Source organism: Ascidia mentula, chromosome 1, assembly GCF_947561715.1.
Source record: "Ascidia mentula chromosome 1, kaAscMent1.1, whole genome shotgun sequence".
Lineage (NCBI taxonomy): Eukaryota > Metazoa > Chordata > Ascidiacea > Phlebobranchia > Ascidiidae > Ascidia > Ascidia mentula.
The window spans coordinates 9,096,942-9,118,174 of record NC_138566.1 but is presented as its reverse complement, the minus strand read 5'-3'; the positions used below and the strand labels follow the sequence as shown (position 1 = coordinate 9,118,174).

The window sequence follows — 21,233 nt, the reverse complement described above, 5'->3', positions numbered from 1 at the left end:
GCACTTAAATTTGTGTCGACTAGACGCTAATATTCTGATTTGATCTGAAACTTGAATATTCGGATAAAACCTCTTTCGCTTTTCTTGCAAGCGGATATAAAGAGAGCCCCGCTTTAGCTGTAACACGAAATCATATAGGCCACAAGCATGACTCGAAAATTAAATGGCATTATCACATGACGGTGGATCTCGGCATATGAAACACACGAACTCGACGTCCACCTTTTGAATCATTAATGTAAACTATTGATTAAGTCTCCGGCCTTTAAACGCGGCATTGTGACAAAGCAATGCAGCTTTATTGCAATAAAAATGATCGCAATATGTTTTGTATTGTTTACTTTGCCGAGAAATTTCCTCTTTTCTGAATAGTGTTTAATTGGATTCATGCCACAGTATGGTATATGTATTTCGACAGAACGGAGAAGAAGTAACAAGTATCTTACAGACGTTAAACTTATCCTGCGCATATTATTTAATTTAAAAATTCGACACAATCGGGTTCATATGGACATTGCGTATAGATATAAATTAAACTTAATTAGCCAAAATCGCTCAGCTCTTTGTTTCGGTTTCTTTGTTCACACAAACACACATAGACACGCATGTGCATTTTAGGTCAAAGTTTTCACGTATACAGAAATCTTGTAGAACTAGGTCATGGAAACATGCATGTTGCCACGCTCGATGTATTGAAATCTCACATCTTCATTTATTTACCTGTATAAGTCAGGGTAAACCCCCGATTTGGCTTCAATAAATTTATCAAAATTCGGTCAAAATATGTTGACGAGTTTTGGTCTATAATATTTGTATTTGGTTCGATTTTTAAATATAGCTTGCACGGCATTATTTCATGATGTACTTTGTCATCATCTTGGCATAAAACTGCTTTAAGTAAGAGTACTTTACTTGATGATTTTAAAAATCATTGACTTGCCTTGTTTATTTTAATTTTATCTTGCTGTCATTGGATGTGATACCGTGTCAAATGGAAAACAAAATTAGTGAATGAGCAAGATAATGCTTTTGTTTTGTACTTTTTTTGATTTAGACTCCTTGTGTCGTTAATTTTCCACTGTGATGCATTGTCGTGTGTGGTAGTTTAACACAAAAAAACATGTAGCTGATTAAAAAATTTAACGTGACCACATAATGTTCTGTTTCCTACAGTGAAATGTGAGAAACTGCACATGAATGAGAAATGTGGAATATAAATGCACCAAGGGCATTGACAAGATAGGTAATATAATGTGCTGAAGGATATATCAATTGGGACAATGTATTTTCCACTTGGTTGGCCCAAGTACTTGTCAGTTGGGCAAGGAAAGAAGTCTTGCTTAAGATGTGTTGTTTGCAATCGATATCGGATGCTATTTGCTGTTTTAACGGAAACAACTGTCAGCATATGGCACTGTCGGGTATGTGTTTTGCATGATTTTTTTATGTTTTGACTCAAAAAAAATAATATATGTGCACATTTTTATTTTAGCCTTGTGTGGAAATTGTGTGCTACCAGAGGTGTCATGCATCTGTGGCATCAATTGGGACAAATGAAATGGCAGAATGGAGACAGGATAGCAGTATGCTAGCTGTTACGGTAAGCCTACCACACAATGTTCCCATCTAAGTACCTTTCAAAGATCGTGCAATGTTGACCTTCTGTTTGAGTTTGCTTGTTGCATAATTTGTTGTTGTTAATTTTAACTTGTTGTTGCATAATTAAAAACACCTGCACCTTTTGTTCTTAATTTTATATATTCTGCAGACAACTGAAGGTTACCTCCTTCTCTACCAGCTTGAGCAAGATGTAAAAGGAGACAAAGGACTGAACCTTTATGAATATCACCAGACAAAAACCAACCAGGGTGACTCGAATGAAGTGGTGCCAGCACTTCGACTGACTCTGAAATCCAATGTCAACTACAAAGTTCCTGTCACAAGGTTTTGTGAATTAACTTTTTTATTTACGAGATTAGGTTGGTAAAATCAAACATTTTAAAACTTGACTTTTGGGGGGTCTTGGGAATGGTTAAAGTTTTAGAGCAGGAGTGACTGTCCTATGGTGCAGGTGCCAGCAGAGGTACATTGCTTAAAATTGAATACCGTGCTAAACCTGGGAGATATTAAAAGAAAATGCACATATGCTAATAAAAAAATGTTGAATGATTTCCAAAAAAGAAACACTTTAATTAGGTAGCAATAATTCTTTACAGCTTGTCTTGTGTACGTGATGAACTGTTGGTGGCTCTTATGGATGGACGATTAGAAATTTTGTCATGGAATAATGCTAATGACCACAGAAAGTCAGTGGCCTTAAATGACATTCCGTTTTCCATGGACTTGCATCTATCAGGTAAGATTTAGTTGTTGAAACAGAAAAATCATGTGGTCACTTTTCACTGTAATCCTAGCATGAAACATATTGTTTTAACACAGGCACCTTAATACGAGAACGGAACACATGTCCTGTACAAGCTGTATACAGTCCATTTCTGGAGGGATTTGCTCTCGTTTTAAGTGATGGCAGAGCAGGACTGGTTTCCATGACACAATCCAATGATGACACAACAAGTGATGAAGAGGAAGAAATAAAAGAGGGGGGTTGGAAAACACGTGGTATTTGGGCACCTGGTGTAATTAATGCCACCTGTGTTGCTGTGAACAACAAGTACAGGTTGATTGCCTATGGAACGAGCATGTAAGTTCCTTGTAACAATTTATGTGGCAATGTGTTAACCACAGGGCCACATAAAAGCTGGTTGATTTATTTAATTAAAACAAAATGTATTCCAGAAATGTGTTTTTTTGTGCCCATGGATTACAAATACAACCACATATTATTTTTTTAATAAACACGTGGCCACTTATTTTTTACAAACTGTATTGTAAATTTATTTAGTTCTCTTGTTTTAATAATTTTTCTAGAGGTGACTGTCTTGTGTTTGCCATTGATGATGTGACTGGGAGTTTGACCTTGTCTCACACCATCTCTTTGTCGCCCACGCAATATCCTAACATATGCAAATCTGTAGGTAAGGTCAACAAGGCTGTGCATGATACAAAAGTGTTATGGTCACAACTGTCACAAGCACACATAAGTAGTACAAATCACTCACTGAACAACATGGGTTTGCTTTGAAAAATGGCTCACAACAGCTGTACACTTTTGTTTCTAATTTGTCACTGTAAAAATTTGTGGCGTGTTACACTTTGTAAGTGTTGTTACAGCAAAATATGGTTGTTGTGTAGTAACAGTAAGTGTAAAAGACTTGACCCAGTCAAGTGGTACAAAAGTAAATAGAGCCTACTAGAGTGGCCAATATTCCCAAAGCTCTCTTTTAAAACTGGTTTGTATGGGGCATGCCTCACTTAATACTATATCAACACTAGAGGTTTGGCTTATAACTCAATTACTGTAGCTCAAAACACAGTTTTTGCAATTTACATTGATTTTAAAAATCAGCCTAAAGTGTTAAAACATATCAGTCACATGTATTTATAAAATAATAAACCCATATGCTTGTATAGCCTCATAGCCAAGGCATTGTTCCTGTGTAGTTGGGTAATTCAGTCTTGGCATGCATTATTTCTTTGTTAAATGTTATGTATTTTGCAATGTTTCAGGTGCTGTTTTGAAGATGGAATGGTCACCAGATGGTTGTGCACTGGCTTTGTCATGGCTGAATGGAGGCATTTCTGTGTGGAGTGTGTTTGGGTCTTGTCTGTTCTGCACGCTCGCATCTGACCGATCTCACGCCTCAGATGGATCTCCCAACATTCAGGGAGTTTTTAGATCTATGGTATGTTTCGCTTTACTAAAAAAACTGGCAGGGCTCCAACCCACAGATAAGATCTGTGTTTTGACCTACTAATCTACCTGAAAAGTATATTTTTGTTCTTTATCTTTTTGTAAAATATGATTTAAAAATGTTTTATTGATTACAGTTAATTTTTTTTTTGTTTGGTCTGTTTTTATAGTAAAGTTTGTTTCTATTTGTTGACCCACCATACTCCCTGTCTTAGCCTGCCTTAAAACTGTTAAAGAATTAACAACAATGCAGTTCCATTCCAGTTAAATGAACTTCTGCCTATTGTTTAGAAGGACCTATTTATAGTCACAGTGTAACCAATTTCATAACATTGGAACCCTACGTTTGCCACAGTGCTGGGGAGTTGAAGGCTACAACCTGTGGTTGATTGGAACGCATAATACCTCCACCAAGAAAAGGACACACGCCTCCAAGAGCACAAAGCATGAAATGTCACACCCCGAAGATCAGTCAACCGGTGGTGACGGCAAACCTGTATCAAAAGACAATCTAAAGCACAATCACAAAAAAGCACGCAGAAAGCTTGTGACTGAAAATGGTGGTGAAAGTCCCCCTACAAAAATAAACATTGAAACTGAACAGCTTCTCCAAATACAGTTTGCCAAAAGTGCCCTGGCCATGAATCCATGCATGGTAAGATAAGATGTATGATGCAGATTTGTTTAACACACTTGTAAAAATACACCACATTCTTAACACATGACATGTTATATCATTTGATGTAAATATTGTTTAAATTGGTTGTGAGTTTTTGCCGTTCAGCATATTTTTGCTTTTGTGTTATAACAGCAAGTTGTAAATATAGTTAGCTAGATTTAAAGTAGACATTCAAAAACTATGCAATCAACTGTATATACCAACGTTGTATATTTAACATTGCAGAGCAATCATTGCCATGTGCTCATGCACAGTGAAGATAAGATATACCTCAGTATAGGTGAAAGACCTCAGACATACTCCATTATCAACCCTGAAACGTCAGACAAGTCATCGTATTTTGCCAGAAGAGACTCCAGTCTCTTTCCAACTTACACAGACATTCCCTATTCAAGCAAGTCTGACCTCAACAAGCCTGCTTCACCCAAGCATGGCTCTCCAAGAAGAAAGTAAGTGCTTTTGTGCCTGGGTGGATTAAGTCTGACTGTGTTTGATTTTTAATGAACTGTTTAGGTAGTTTTTTTTTCTCCCAAAACTCTTTGTATAATTTGTGTGTGGGCAAATTACCTTGTATTTTTGTGAACACCAACTGGGCATGTGTCGTAAATCAACTACAGTTAGTTTAAGTTTACTACTTCACACAAAAATTACCTTTTTGTGTAATAAAGAACTATCAAGTTGAAGTTTACAATCATTGCATCATAAAGTATGAACTGTGCTTGGTGTCATTTAAACACAAAAGTAATTGTGCACTTTTTTCCAGGTCTGTTCCCACCACTAACAACCACAGCATCAATCCAATTGTACCAAACCATGACAACATAGCCAACACAGCTGAAGAAAGCACAGATGGTTCATCTGAAAACAACAGTCCACTTCGATCAGCTGTAGCCAACAAACAATGGACCATCATACAACTCCCACTTAACTACTTGCCCAGCAATTGGCCAATCAGAGTAGGTCATAAGTTGTTATTGCCAACAGCTAAAAACTACCAGTGCTTTTTGCTTTATTTTAATAGTTTTAAAACATTAAAACGTAACTTTTATTCATCAGCAAGTGGTATACCCTAAGGAAGCCTTGCTGGATAGCAGGCGAAAAAAATGCCAGAAAAACAGACTATTAAAATACAATATGCCTGGCAGCAACAGAAACATTAAACTTTCTGCTTAACTTTGCCTATATTTCACTGCCCCACAACACAGAGCCTTAATTGCCAATTATTTATTCTTTGTCAATGAGGCATGATATGTCACACATTTTAACACACAATAACAACCGTTTTTTGCAACTAACATTTTTAATGTGTGTGCTCAAAATAACTTTGGTTCCCAACTGGTGCGTTGCAAGCTTACTTGGAACTTTTATTTCTGTAACAAACTGCACAACCTTTCAGCTGTTGCAGTGATAAAAAAATGAACTATTGCATTACATTTTTTTAGTGTGCCAGAAGAACAGACTATTGAAATATAATATGCTTGGCAGCAACAGCAACTTTATATTGCGTTACATTTTCGGGGTGTGTTGTCACAACATTTTGTTAAAGATGATGAAAGTTGGGAACCCCTGACCAAAAGCATTTGCATTTTTTTTTCCAATTAGTCCCTTCATTTTCCGTTGAGAAAGATTTTTTTGTTAATTGTGTTTGTAACTTGTTTCAGTTTGCTGCTGTTGATGAAACTGGTTGTTTTCTTGCAATAGCGGGAAATTTTGGTCTTGCGCATTACACAGTTACCTCAAGAAAGTGGAAAGTGTTTGGGAATATAATGCAAGAAAAGGATATGGTTGTTACAGGTGTGTATTGTAGTTTTTTATGATTGGTTTGAGAAACAAGATGTGGCAATAAACTGATTAGATCAGTGGTTCTCAACATTTTAGTGGACATGGAATCCATAAATAATTAAACCCACGACCCCCAAGCAAAATTTACCTGTTCTTTTGATGAACTAAAAATGATATGTGTGTAACATCACAAAAACGTAAAAGAATGTTTGTAAACGGTGCTCCTGCATGGACTCCCTCGAACTTTTCCACTGAACCCCGGGATAATATTGTTTTCAAAAAAAGTTTTGAGTAGTTTTAAATGCTCTAAAAACAATACTTTTGCGTATTTTTTCCTTTTACCCAGTTTTGAAATATACCCAACCCCATTTGATTGAACCAATATTTTTCTAGCATACTATTACATATCCATTCATTTTATGAAAAATTCAACACTCAGTTTTGTCTTGACCAGGTCAAATTGAACCCAATTACTTATTATTGAATGTCTAGGTAGGATTTGTTGGCAATGGTTTTGCTATAACTTCCTGAATGACTATTATGCAAGTTCATTTGATTGACAGGTGGTTTAACATGGTGGGAAGACTACGTGGTGGTGGCTTGTTACAACTTGTCCGACAACCAAGATGAAATTCGTCTGTATCCCCGCCTAACAAACCTCGACAACGCGTTTGCTTGCATCAAGAAAGTGCGCTCTCAGGTATAAAAAAACACCTTTTCATTAACAGGCTGTGGTATTTTCTGATAAATGAAGCGATAAACGAACAATCTTGTATCAAAATACCGAACCGCGCAATGCGCATGCCGTTGTACTGCAATACTAAACCCTGTCCAGTCGCAAAAAGTGTTGTCGCAACCACGATGTATTCGTTACTTACAACCAGCATCGAACCAGTGCATGTAATATACATACGTACTCGTGCACATCGCAACGAAATGGTTCCTTGGCTTTCCTCACCATAGATATACAATCTGAGCGTGTATGGGTTTCACTTACCACAATAACCACATCCCGATAGCTGGAGGGGATGCCGTTTGCCGCGTTAACGGCATATTGAATTTAAGTGCACCCTCAACCGTTGCCGTGGTTACAATTCACATAATACGTTTTTTTTCCAGATTTTGTTGGTCAACATCTTCCAGAACCTTCTCGTTCTGTTCACGTACGATTGCCGGATATTAATGTTCGTTCTGTCACACGACATTAAAAAGTATGTTGCCCACTGCGTTGGCAGTCAACTTACATGTAGCAAAACGCAGTCCTAGGAAAGCGATTTGTATTTTAATAGTCTGTTTTTATGGCACATTAAAACAAAATTTTATTCACCAGCAAGGGGTATGCCCTGAGGAAGCCTTGCTGGATAGCAGGTAAAAAAAGCGCTAGAAGAACAGACTATTAAAATACAATATGCCGCAGTCCTAGGAAAGCGATTTGTGCTGCAAAACGATTGTTCAAACTTGGGGTGGGGGTCTTTGAAAAGGTCACTGTATTGACATATCATACTGTTTATTTTAAATTTAGAACAGATTGTCTGAACACCGCAACGTCTGTCGCTCCCATCATTATCTTGCCTTGTTTTAGAAAAATCAACGTTGGTTTATAAGAAAGCAAACACCTAATTTGAATAAAGCCTTTATGAAAATCCCGGCGCTGATGACAAGAGGGTTTTCATCCCCGGCTGGCATCTAATTCAAAACTTTAAATCTGACTTAAAATCTAATTTTGTGACTGATTTTGTAAAAATATCCAATTTTGTAATTAGTTTGAAAAGAAGAATGATATTTAAAACAAACAGTCCCCGTTATTTGAAAGATTAGCGATTGTCTTACGTGAACTTTTCCTATTAAAGTATATAGAAATTAGTGGCAAAACAAGGCACGCTGTGGATAGTCTGATTTTTCTCAAGTACAGCCAAGTCTCGTTAAATCTAACCGTAATCCGGGAAACCCAGCTATCCGACTCATGGTAACGGATTCCTTGTCATGCTTTTAACCGGAAAACTCACTGTCCGACTCCGACACAAAATGTTTTGCAAGAATTTCGAACAAATGTGCCAAATCAATTGAAACCAACATTTGTTGACGTGAGTTTTTACGCACAGCCAGTGTAGCAGTTGTGTCACAACTTGTGGTCTCGATAATTCCTCCTTAAATGTGCGGATTATTCAGTTTCCTTATAGGCGTCGACTTATCCAGGTTGCTTATAGTGTATGCGCTGCTTGCTTATATACACTTTAAAGAATTGAACTTAATATTTTTAGCGAAAGCTGTATAAAGAACACCTGTTTTATTTATTTTAAACTGTACATCTGTTTTATTCAAAACAAAGCTGATCGATTTAACTATTCAATTCGCGATGTCCTTTAGCACATACAAATGCAGAAATAGTTAGCAGCTGTATGCATGCATACTAAACAATGTATTGTCTTCCAAGCCCTCGTTCACAAGCGTCCGTCCGGTTTCTACAAGAAGTTTCGATTGGTCGTTACGTCCCTTACCCTACGTTGGTGGCTTCCGTAACTCTCACCGCCCTTCATATGGAGAGCGCTGTAAGGAGGTCGTCATCTTCATCCTCGTTCTGCTCACGACCTCAAAAGGAGACGGAAGTCCTCATCATAAACGTTGCAGGTGCTTGTGGTTTGTTGAAAAAACGTCTTTCCAAGTCTTCCATGTCTCATACACATAACTTTACCTGTGGGGAATGTGCTTAGCTATTTCGGATCTCATCAAATTTCCAATGCAATACAACATGTTGTTAGAACGCTGAGCGGCTTTTTGTCCATGGCTGTTCTGAAAGTACAGTCATTTTGAAGCAATCTTTTATTACAACCAAGAATTACGCGACGCCAATTTGTGTGTAGTAAAATCGTCGTTATTTAGGCAGTACACGTTTCTGTCATTACAAAATTATTGCTTGTTCAACAAGGTAAACCAAAATCTATTTGAGCAACTTCAAATAGCTACAGTGGTGACCCCGTCGCCAGCATAAGCTTTAAACCGTATATTTCTACAGGCCGTCTGCTGCTCTTGCAAGGTTCCTCCGAAGATGACGAGGCTCCTCCTTCCCCACAGGATGACCAATTATCTCCTCTTCCACACGAACGGAGGCAGACACGCTTCACTGCTCCCGTTGTCCTCGCGTCGTGTGTAGAAAACATTTGGACAACCCAGTACAAAAACAGGTAAGTTGTGGTTTGTTTTGTTTTGTAGCGGTAAGAATGTTGTTTGATAGATTTTATAAATAAAGTTGAAACAGTGTATTTGAATTATAACTTCTCGTATGTTCAGTAGTTTTATCGGGCAAAGTGCATTTTTGCTTTTACCCAGCAGCAATGCAATATGTTTGGCGTGCTTAGTTGAACGACTATTTTTGGAACTAAACATTGCGCTGGTGTTGCTGCCAGGTGTAATATAACTTTAATAACTTAACTGTCAACAAAATCACGTCCAAAACCCTTATAAAGTCTCGTCGTATGAAAGGCAACACGTTGGTTGAATGAATTCAAGTCAAAAAGAAATTTGCCAGACGTCAGTTATTGAAATTTATAACAGAACAACTGGACATCTTAACATTTGCGGCAACTTAAGTCAAACAACTTTGCTGCAATCTTACGCAAGCGCAACATATCAGTAACCGCCGTACATTACCACTGCAGGGCGAAAGTCCACTTAACCGACGCCCTGTGGTTGGGATGTGGAGGAGCCGGTGTCCGAGTGTGGCTCCCTCTTTTCCCGCCTCGTCCCAACCGCCGTAACAGCACAGAGAGGGGTGGACACCGAGGTTTTGAACTTCAGCTTCTCACAGCTCGTCGCATCACACTCGCCTTCTCACTCGATTCTTGCTACCCCCTGGCTGTTCTCTTCAATGAAGCCGTCGTCCTCGGGGTCGCCTCAGAAACGGTTAGATTTAGATTTTGAGATGTACTTTTTGTGGAATGTTGTGTTTACCGCCGGTGCTGACACGTTTCTTTGAGTTGAAACAAAGCTCGCAGCTCGTATATTATATGTTTTACGATACAGAGGTTTTCTACAACAAAATCGACCTATACTATAGACACTTTTTTTGCATGACAGAGATTGAAAACTTTAACATTAATCGGGCAATTTATTCTACTTGGAAGGAACTGATGGTGTTTTTTTACAAAATTGGACTAGAGCAGTGTTTCTAAAACATTTTTTCCCAACGGACATTTTGTCTTTTTGTGACCCCTCCAGGGTTAAATGCTTAATAAATGCATTTGTATTTGTGTAATCCCACTCAATGTAATGCAATGAGAGTGATAATGAGGCCCTGAAATTAGTTTGTGCCTGCATCGAAATTATTTTCCTGCCCCACACGGAGAACCGCACTTCACTAGAGATTTTCGTCACGCATATATTACCACATGGTTTTGTAGTTGCAAGGCTTCGATGAGAACCTGATGAACAGGCGGATCGCTGATAGAAACACAGCACTGCAGTTCTCCACCATCGAACGAACTTGCGAAATTTACCTTCACCAGGTAAAAACAATTAATCTCCTGCCACGCGGCCACTTAAAACACAACCCATCTCGCAGATTCTTCGTCAACTGTTGCGTAGGAATTTGGGTTATCACGCCCTGCAACTCGCCTCCACTTGTCAGAACCTATCCTGCTTTCCACACGTCCTTGAACTCATGCTTCACGAGGTAATTATAACATTAAATGCAAATACGTTGAACTTCGGTTAATCCGGAACTTTTGGGGTCAGAAAAAATACGGACCGAGCTTCATTGCACCCGGAATGATTTACTGATTAATAATGAAAGGGATGAAATTGTATGCTGAAACTTCCGTCGTGTAATGGTCTTATGTAATTGTAGTTTTAATAAACTCTAAAAAAAACGTAGTTACCATGGGAACCTGGTGTTACAGTTGCGTGCTGCAAGTTGTCTGTTCTTTACAATCTTAAGTCGATCACCAGTCAACTATAAGCATTATCTGAACCAACGATATTTAATGTGGTACCTTATATGTTGTAGGTGTTGGAGGAGGAGGCGACCGCGTCGGAACCGATCCCAGATCCTCTCCTCCCCACGGTGATAAAGTTCCTGGAGGAATTTCCTCAGTATCTTGAGACTGTCGTCCACTGCGCCCGGAAGACCGAAATTGCATTGTGGGAATATTTGTTCAACTCCGTGGGAAGTCCCCGGGATTTATTCGAGGTGGGTTTGTTAAAAAAGGGACAAATCCTTCGTGACTTTAAAACCTTTAATTGCCATACAAGAAATCGACTGTGCAGTTAAAATGTTTATGCACTAGTTAAGTAGATTATAAGGACATATTAGTAAAATAGTAGGAGGGGATTTTACGCAAACCGTGAAACCAAGATTTCGTAAAACTTTGTCACTGCTGCAGTTGTAAAAACTGTTTCTTATCAGTCAACTTCCTTACAAAAAAAACATATTCAAAGACCTTATTGTTGCTTATTAACATAACCTCCCAAAAATCAAAACTAACATGACAAACAAATATTTGATATGAATTTATAACCGAACCGTTAACATCATTTTTCTCGTAGGAATGCTTGGAAAATGGACAACTGCGCACGGCGGCTTCCTACCTCATAATATTGCAGAACCTCGAACAACTTGCGGTTGCTAGGCAAGATGCCACACGCCTCTTCGACCAGGCCTTACAAAAACAACAGTGGGCGCTGGCGAACGAAATTGCTCGATTTTTAAGAGCTATAGGTAAAAATAATGAGTTAATCGTATCGCGCTTGCTTGAATGTCGGGAAGCTTCTATCGACCCTTTAACCATTTTTGGAAAAGAAAATAAATTTGCAAAAGCTTGTTCCGATGATAACGTATATGCGAATTCATCTGCAAGGCCAAACATAATGTGTGAAATTCGTCAAATTGGCCCATTGACTGATAACCTGAACCATTTCGGTAACATGTTTTTGCCATGTTGGGTTGTTCCAATTGCTGACAGGCGTATTTTATACAGTTTGTAAGCTATATGTTTTGTCAGTCGAAGACGAAATTCTAGAAGATTTGCTTTCCTCTGGTATGTGGTCCAGCCTTCACATGTGGTTGTAGAACCGTGGTGGTGGCGGTGGTGGTCAATACTCAAAACTGTAGTTTTTATTAAACTGTAGACGCACTTACACTATACTGAGCAGTGGTTACTTCCTGCCAACAGAAAATATAGTAAACTCCATTGGGTTGAGGTTTTCAGCTTGTTTTCTTCTAGTTGTTGTTACATCAAGTTGAATTATGTAGTGAGTAAATGACACCTTAATTATTTAATAACAAAACCATCCCTAGCACGTAACTAATTTCCCCAAAACCCTTACACTGTTTTCACTTTTCAGAAAACTAATCCCTTCAAACCTCCTTTTTTTCACAGGTGACGGTGATGCATGTGCTACTCCACGTCACCCAACCCTTCTAAACGTGAATATTTACCCTGCTGTGACCCCAGGATCCCACCACAACACCCCGACTGAACCCGACCCTGCCTTTAAGTTCAGGTGAGTTCTTACAATGTACGAACTGGATGTGTTTGCGGTGGCAGTTGATGTGTTTGTTCGGAATGCCTGGAGGACCGAGTAGTACTCTTATGACTTACAAGTGCCAAGTGCTTCTAAACTACCCCAAAAACCTCTTCAATTTGGTGTGTTGGAAGTAACCTGTAACGATAGTGACGTCAAAAGCCACAACGTACAATAGCCACAGTGTGGTTATTCTACTCCTTTGTCAAAAAAAAAAGCACATAGATTATATTGAATCGCCCTCAAACCTTTGTCTGATTCTTCGCACATTTATTCGAAACCAAGCGTCTAGAGCAGGGGTTCTTAACCTGGGGTCCATGAACCCCCAAGGGGTCCGAGAAGATGCATTAAGGGGTTCATGAAACGAAATAAAATTATTCTAAAAATCCACGTATTTTCCTTTGTCCATAAGGTTTCGCTGTCCACGAATTTTAATTTTTCGACATTTGCAATGTGTTTCTTGCAAAGGGGTCCATAGCTTTCAAAATAATGTTTTAGGGGTTCGTGATCCAAAAAAGGTTAAGAAACACTGGTCTAGAGTCTAGACACATTTTATCCACATCGTAAGTAGCAACCTCCACGTTCCATCTTACAGCGACGAGCGAAAGAACTTGCTCATGCGGCAATACAGCGTGGTGCCGGTCCACGAGTCGGTCGCTGGCTCTCAAAAGCAACGTCGCATGTCCACCAAAAGTGCCCCGCCCACGCCGGCACCCCAAACCACATCCTTCCACGGTTGTAGGTTGGTGACCGAGCGCATGCGCATGTCAGTATGTGTGTGAGCGCAAGGCGCGCACCTCTTACCCGGCTGCCGAAGCCTGGAGACGCGCGATTTTTGCTGACGTGCATGGCGAGCCTTTCTAATCAGTTTTTTATTTGGTAAACATTGATTTTTCGCTCACCTTCGCAAGTTTCACATGACGCTTGTAACCTAATCCGACCACAGAACTGCTTTAATAATTCATCATACAATGCTTTGTCAAACACTACACTATGATATTTGTGCTGTCGTTCCTCACCACTAAATCTGGCGCATGCCTGAAATCCTCATTAAAACCGCTAAAAAGTGGTACCTTCCACACTCCGCTAGGAGTCGCCGAGTGTGCAAATGTCTGTTTCGTGTTTCCTCGGTGTTACGGTGAACTTTAACCAAGTGTTAGCCCGATTGCATTTCCACTAACCCGCAGCGGAGGCAAAACGCAGACGAAGAACCCGAATTCTCCAGATGACAACCCGCCCGTCTCCGCTGCGCCACCTAGCAGACGTCTCACCTCGCGCAGCTACACAGAATCTTATTTCGACCTCGTGCCCAACTCCAAACCACCTCCTGGCGCGACTGCTGCGTCGCCTAGCGGTCAGAGTTCGTCGGGTTCGTCAGTATCGCATCCGTACGTGTCAAGATACCAGATGCGGCAGTACCACCAGGTACGTCCGAATCAATAGCGATATTCAGTATAGTCCAATATTGCTCGTGTGTTGAAACGACGTTAGCTGCAAACAGTGCACACTGTTTCGACTTTACGGGTCTCATCAGTGCAACTGGTGACCTTAGTCTGGTCTAATAGTTTACTATGCAGTATTTGCAGGTTACTGATCATTTTTGCTCATTTATTTCTAAAATTATGTAAAATATTGATATGAGAGGGAATTTGAAGAGCTTGCAAATTATTGTAACATTTGCACCTGTTTGCTGAAAACCCTTTTGATTTCCTATTTTTCCAGGAACATTATCCGATGCATCGGCCCCTGCAACATTCCTCCAGTCACCCGGTCCCAAGTTCCGGGACTCGATCGAAACGGTAACTGTTAATATTCCCAATAATTCAACATCCGAAACCTTTTATTTTGACAGGAAAGCTCAATTACTTGTGTTTCAGAAGTTAAACGCATGCGGTTCTGCCTTTTTGTTCTTTTGCTTTTGGCCACTAACGGCATGCGGTGGCGGTTTTCGATTAATTTCTCTCCATCCCTTTTACTGTTCACCATTTCCGCGTGTGTTCGTAATTCGTCGCATCACCAAATTGCTTGCTGTAAAGTTTGTGAACCTCCAGTGGCTGACGCCCCTTTAAGATGTTTGTTTAAAATGTAGGTTTTCTGGTGACCGGGCGGTCGGGAACAAGGACCAAGTTGCCGCCGAATGTGCGGAACATTATTTCTTGGACGTGATACTCGCCAGACAGGTGAAATACATAAAAATATCAATATAACGATGAAGGTAATTGCCCTATTTGCCTAAACTCGCGTCTGTGGAAAAACTAATGAACCAAGGAATTCTAAAAACAAATAACAAAAACGTATTTTTCTATGTCTTGAAATATGAGGATTTGTTTATGTCGAAAATAACGATTCCGTTACTTGCATGACTATTGTTTATCTTTAACAAACATTAATTTTGCAATGTCCTTTGTACTCACCAACACGAAGTGGCGAGTTAACTTGAAACTTCACTTGAAATTGGGATCGAGATTTGTTGTCAGGACAACCTTTAGTAATGATAAAAAAAGAAATCTTTTTTCTCCTCTTATTACGTCACGTTTTGGAGCAGGCTCGCAAAATGATGGGAGACCTCCGCCTTCACGACCTTGGCACGTTTGCAGCTTGCGTGAACTTCCAGCTCGTACCCTGGTTTCGTAAGGAACGTGGAAGGGCGTGCAGGTGATCGTTTGTTTGTTGGCAACCTCCACTGTGGGTCGGTTAAGGGCAGTTTAATTGACCTTTTTGTGGGCGGAAGCAATCGCACAATTTTGGAGTCTGGCTTCCAATCGGTAATTTATCACAAATCAAATCTATCATCGTCAAGGAAAGAAAGCAACTGCGGCAATTGAATATAGTTTTCTGAACCACTTATACCGCTAAGCAATGTGGAGCTAATAATATGAATTGTGTATATGCTGCAGACAGATCGCCACTGTTTCGACCTAATCGACCTTAGGTCGAAACAGTGGCCATCTGTCTGCAGCTTATACACACTTATACTGCGTTTTTTATTATGGTCTCGTTAGGTTTAATATAAATTTTAAATTGTTTGTATAGGTCCTTTTTTCTTTGCGCGCCGCACGTTGCAATAAAATAATCAAAAATCTCAAACCCCGCAGAGTGGACGACGCTGTAACGTGCCTCAAAACGTTGCACTCCGACTTCTCGTGGCCTTTTCCCAACTTCTTCTCATCGAAAACCTCCCGCGGTAGCAACAGCAGCAGTGGTAAGTATCCGAAAACACTTTGCAAGGCGGCTACTTTGCATACAAGTTGGTTTGATGACCGATCCTGCTGTAACGATCGTCTGCGTTAGGATTGTTAACTCGTGAAACGGTTTTGGAACAAATCGGTCATCGGCGTGGATAAAAGACTTATCAAGCAACTCGTGGCTCGCCTTAATGACGCAACATCGCGTCAGTTTTGTGCCGTGCAGATTATGTAACGCCATAATTTCTCATTGTGCTTCAATATGACGCATGGCGTTTTTGCCAAACAAAAAAATGCGGTAACACCTTTATTCTTCAATATTGAAAATCGTAAGTTTCATATTTTATCTGCCACTGAAAACTTAACAACGTTATACAAAGCCGTAAGATACATGTGCGAAGCTGGAGTTTCCTCAAGCCTTAATTAGTTTTATACAGTCTGTAAGCACCCAATAAACTTTTTGTGTAATTCATTCTCTCCCTATTTCACTGCGTTAAAACCTTGTAGAAAAACTTGAATATTCGTGGTTTGTGTCCAGGAGGAACTCCAGCTCATTCCCGATCTTTCAACGACCTCGGATCTCTTCAGAATCGTCTGGCGGCGTTGGAAGTTCAACAATCCATGTCTCCATCACGTTCCACTAACTTCGAACAACAAAACATTCCGAAATCCCGCAACCCAGGTAGATATTTCGAATGGCGATGTCGACTTAGTCGCAACCGTGGTACATGTGTCAAGTAACTCTACTATCTGGATTGATTGACAAAAAATAAACATTCTTTTCATGTTACAAGTTATTACTTCCAATATAATACAATTAAACCGCTTATATGGAATGGTGAATTCCCAAGGTTAAAATCATCTATATTTCGCCAAACAGCCAGTGTCTGTAACAAAACGCAAAGGGAATATTACATACCCTAGATTAGAAAAAGGTCATCTCTGTTAAAAACAAACTAAAATCAACAAAAGATCTAATTTTGGCAAGCTGCGGACAGGGTGTGTACACGCACTGTTTCGACCTGTGAGGTTTTGTTGTTGTCACTTCCACGTGCCATATGTGAGTTTGTTCGAACCTATACCACATTTTTTCGTAAGGTCTCAGATTCTCGAATTTGCCAAACAACTCACCCAAACGTCACACCGCCCACCTCGACAACTTGAGCGTGGGAACTGATGAAGATGGGACGGCTGGTAGTGGAGTGCTGACCGTTCTGACAGCTCGGGAAACCGGATCCACGCTCACTTTGACCACGGTGGCATCCGAGATGTCGGAGGTTTCAGAGTCGAGTCTCACAATGGACGACTCGAGTTTTGCCGCTAGTGCTGAGGATATGTACGGCTTTACGATGAACGGTAGTGCTCTGGATGACAAAAGAGGACCTGCTCGATACGAGATGAAACTCCAGTAAGTTAATGCTGGTTTTTTTAATTTTAATTAAAAAAATTCTGACAAATGTCCGAAAAAAAACAAAGCGCCACGAATCGCGATTATGACGTCCTAAGCTTTGCAGGGCAAACTTGCGCGACGCACAACTGGAACGCACTTTGCGCTCGCTGCATTTGGACATTATGTCCAAATCGGCTTGAATTTTTCTGACATTTCGTATCGGTCAATGACCGACAAATGACACACACAAAAAACAGTGGGGAACTGGCGCTTGCAGGAACTTCGCCATGTCTTTTGTGTAGTATTTGTTGACCACATGTCAAGAGAAGATTCGAATAATAAAGTAGAGACAAGCTTTTTCAGATAATATTACGGAATAGTTTTTTCGTTAAATTGTCCCCCAACGCTTTTAAGGAATGCAGTGCCACAAAAAAGGTTATTTAGCGGTCTTGCATTCACTCACAATATGTTTTTTTTTTTCAAAAGAATGTTGTGCTCTTAAAACCCCCCAAAATATTCAAAAATTACTTATATATCTACTCGATTTGTAACAACGAAATGTGATTTTTACGCAGATATTTATTGGAACTCTTCCTCGAGGCTTTATGTATGGAGTGGGCGACACTGATATGTCTCATGCTACGCGACCCATCTAATATGGCGAGATTGGTCAGATCAGCAAAACTCGCAGATCCAAATACCAACGATGATGACGCAGTTCCGCTCGACACGCTTCAGCGCACACGCGAATGTCTGACACAAATCGACAAATGGGCGATCAGCGAATGGTAAATATAAGTCGTGTATGTCAAGTGAGTTTAAAGTTGTAGACCGGAATTACGTGTTTATAAGTGTGATTACTGCCAGGTTTGGCGCCCGTATCACATTTTAATACGCTGGCTTTTGAATAAACGCAAGATTTGCGATTTTTTTTGCGTTTTTTTCCGAATTTAAAACAATCATAAACTTTTAGTCCGGGATACAAGGCCGTGTTGCTCCAAGTTCGAACTCACCTGCAGGAGCTTTATGACGTCATAAACGACCGCGAAGTGTCGCACGCCGAACACCAGGCGATCGTTGCCAAGCAACAGGTACACACAACAAACGTCATATTAGCTGCTTTGCAAACCGCTTGAAACCAAATATTCGCACAGGTTTCCGGGGTTCCGGCCACTCCTGTGACGAATATTACGATGGAACGCAGTGCATGGACGAGTGCAACTATCGCTACTGCCACAACTACATTCGTCACATCTGTTTCATCAAACACTATCAAGGTATTGTAGTGTTGAAATAATGAAACAGAAACGTGAGGTTAAAGTTGGTTAACTGGTCGGTGGCAAACTTCGACTCATGGGCCAGGAATTATTAAAAATTGACATGCGGTCCATTATGCATCCCAATATATAGTGGAGAAAGAAGGTTTCACTGCTGCTGTATTCGCACAAGCACCAAGTTGTGGTCTCACAAACTTACAACTTGTTGTTAAAAAATGGCTTACGACCGTCCTGAATCAATTCACTCCTAATCCGACTTAAATTCGACAGAGAAAGTTGCCTGCTCCTGGCAGCGCCCAACAATTAACCGAAGTCGACGAACTTTCCGTGAATGAAGAAACCGGATCCGACTTCTCGGAGGTTGGCGAGGAAGAAGAAAATGAAACGGGAAGCGTGCGATGCGCAATCCCACCCTCCGCATCCCAAGAGAGGACTCGTCACAACAGCGTGCCGTGCGAGAACCAATCAACGGTTGACACGTCACATACACGCACCCCTTCCTCTCCCGCCAACCTCTGCTCTCCCGCTCATGTGGAGAGACAGGAGGAAGATTTCATCCAGGAGGCGGTGGTTGAGCAAACCTCCCCACGCGTTGTAACAGAAGATGAAGAGGATGGGTTGGGAGAAGAGGAAGATGGGGTGGAGGAATTTGACGATTCGGATGAGTATGCTGACTCACAGGACGAATCGACGTGCACAGTGTCTTGAGACACCTCGTGGGAAAATTTGGCCCAAACGACATGTCCACCTTTACCGGAGATTGCAGGTTTTAGTTCGTTGTGAGTCTTGACAAAGAAGGGGAAACCAGGAAGCGTCCCTAAAATCTAAAAGTAATTTAGTGGTTTAAAGATTTCCGGTTGAAAATCGGTCATTCCTAAAAAAATTTTTGCATTCCAAGGAGCCTATAGCGCCTGATGCAATTCTCGAACCTCGTTCGACTCTCGCGGATAAACGAGAATCACAATGAGGCGCGTTTTGGTCGCCCGACCGAAAAGTGCGGTACTTATTACGTATTCACACTGCACGGAAACTTGACCTGGACGGGTTTATTCTTTTTTCCATTTGTTTCTTTTTCACTTGTCGGCGCGCTCATTCTATTGCCAAACTATATTTTGTTTGCTGTTTGCCATTTGAAATGAACTGCGTGGTTTGGGATCCACCTTTCTGAGGTAACTGTTTCGCAAAATCTATAAAATTAATATTTTGGTCGTTTATTTAATGCGCGCATTTTATCCGCCCGTCGCATACAAAATTTCGCATCCCATCAATCGCCTGCTCGTCCGAAATTGAACGGGTTCAACAGCTTGTTAATCATTATTACCGCAAACTTTCGCAATTCTATGATTCATTAGATAGTCCTGCTTTGATTAGTTAACGACCTTAGGAGGTTTGTCAATGTACGAATTTAGCGATCTTAATCTCTAGTCTATATCGAAACCTCCACAACTGGTGTCCGATTTAATTCACCATCACTCGTTAAACGCATCGTGGGCAACTCACACAGTTCCTTGAATATGTGGCTCAGTGCACTTGACACTCAGCATCGGTTTTTAAGCAAGTGCTTTCAGCCGAATTCCGGTCTGCTTTCGCGTCGCCTCTGGCACTTAATATCTTTATTTTACACGTCGTAGTGAGCTGGTCGTGCCTGCTGTGCGTTGTCCTGCGGCAGATTTCACCAAATACTTCTCATGCGGGCACTTAGAGGCGTCTCATCTCGCGTTTTGATTTGTGGAACTATTTTGTGCCATTGTGGATCATAATACGGGTATGTGTAGCTACCGTCGTACCGAAGGCTGCTGTTTTTCCCCCGCGAATTTCCGTGTCTGAACTTTTCGCTGGTGCTACATAACTTTCTAGTATAGAAAATACGGGACAATGTGCAATTTATATAACGTTGCCTGCTTTACATTTACAAAACAGAAAGTACAGTATATCGTTTATCAGAAAGCCCGATGTCCCAACTCGAAAGTTTGGCGCTGAGGCTCGACACTACGACGAAGCATAAATTCCTTCTTCACGAACGTGTGGCCAACTGTGATTTTATCTACGAGACGATTTGCCAAAATAATGCTCGCGTTTCGTTCACCGCATCCTTCTCCATTGATTCCCCTTGTGCGCGACTCCGATCAAATGCAATTCATCAATCGCGGGTCTTGGCTCGAGATCAAATTACAAAAGCTCGTTTTCTTTTGTCATTTCCCAAACTTTAGGATTGCCTGAACCCTGCGTGCGAACCGCATACTATTGTGAAATATTTATTGATGTTGTTTCTTCTTGTTGTGGTTCGTGACCCTCCTGTAGTATAGCGATTACAAATCTGCATACGTAAGACTGCAAAAGCTTGTAGCCATTTGCACCGGATTCGTTTTGAATGCAGCAATTATGTATTTTTCAGGCGCCAATCTTATCAGGTTTGAAAAAGTTCTGTATTTGTGTATTCGACTAACTTTGTTATTTAATATCTTGCAGCAGGTCCAAAACATGATAGTTCAAGTCCACTGTGAGCAACATATGCATGTTGGACCGATTGTCATTTTAACCTCAGTCTGGTGAAGTTTTAGTCACAGGTTCCCTCAGAACAAAAATTTCG

At 40.6% G+C, this 21,233-nt stretch overlaps 1 protein-coding gene across 4 annotated transcripts; it reads left to right on the top strand.

The window, feature by feature from the left end:
• The first annotated feature begins 813 nt into the window (after positions 1–813).
• Positions 814–21,099, top strand: LOC145893897 (guanine nucleotide exchange factor subunit RIC1-like). Of its 4 annotated transcripts, XM_082982289.1 has the most exons (34): positions 814–897; positions 1,174–1,421; positions 1,493–1,600; positions 1,769–1,944; positions 2,217–2,356; positions 2,440–2,701; positions 2,929–3,035; positions 3,628–3,803; positions 4,167–4,466; positions 4,716–4,939; positions 5,254–5,446; positions 6,152–6,284; positions 6,836–6,972; positions 7,392–7,483; positions 8,707–8,900; positions 9,286–9,454; positions 9,929–10,172; positions 10,670–10,774; positions 10,831–10,941; positions 11,275–11,457; positions 11,814–11,985; positions 12,647–12,770; positions 13,387–13,533; positions 13,979–14,216; positions 14,514–14,590; positions 14,881–14,971; positions 15,337–15,446; positions 15,887–15,993; positions 16,515–16,658; positions 17,075–17,384; positions 17,942–18,154; positions 18,340–18,457; positions 18,521–18,643; positions 18,914–21,099. In XM_082982289.1, exons 2-34 carry the CDS (start codon positions 1,281–1,283, stop codon positions 19,349–19,351), a joined length of 5,607 nt encoding a protein of 1,868 aa, XP_082838415.1. In that variant the 5' UTR covers positions 814–897; positions 1,174–1,280; the 3' UTR covers positions 19,352–21,099. The 4 variants fall into 4 exon arrangements, with proteins under 4 accessions (XP_082838415.1, XP_082838424.1, XP_082838432.1 ...); XM_082982298.1 differs by lacking the exon at positions 13,387–13,533; XM_082982306.1 differs by lacking the exons at positions 13,979–14,216; positions 14,514–14,590 and having other exon boundaries at positions 815–897.
• Positions 21,100–21,233: the final 134 nt, after the last annotated feature.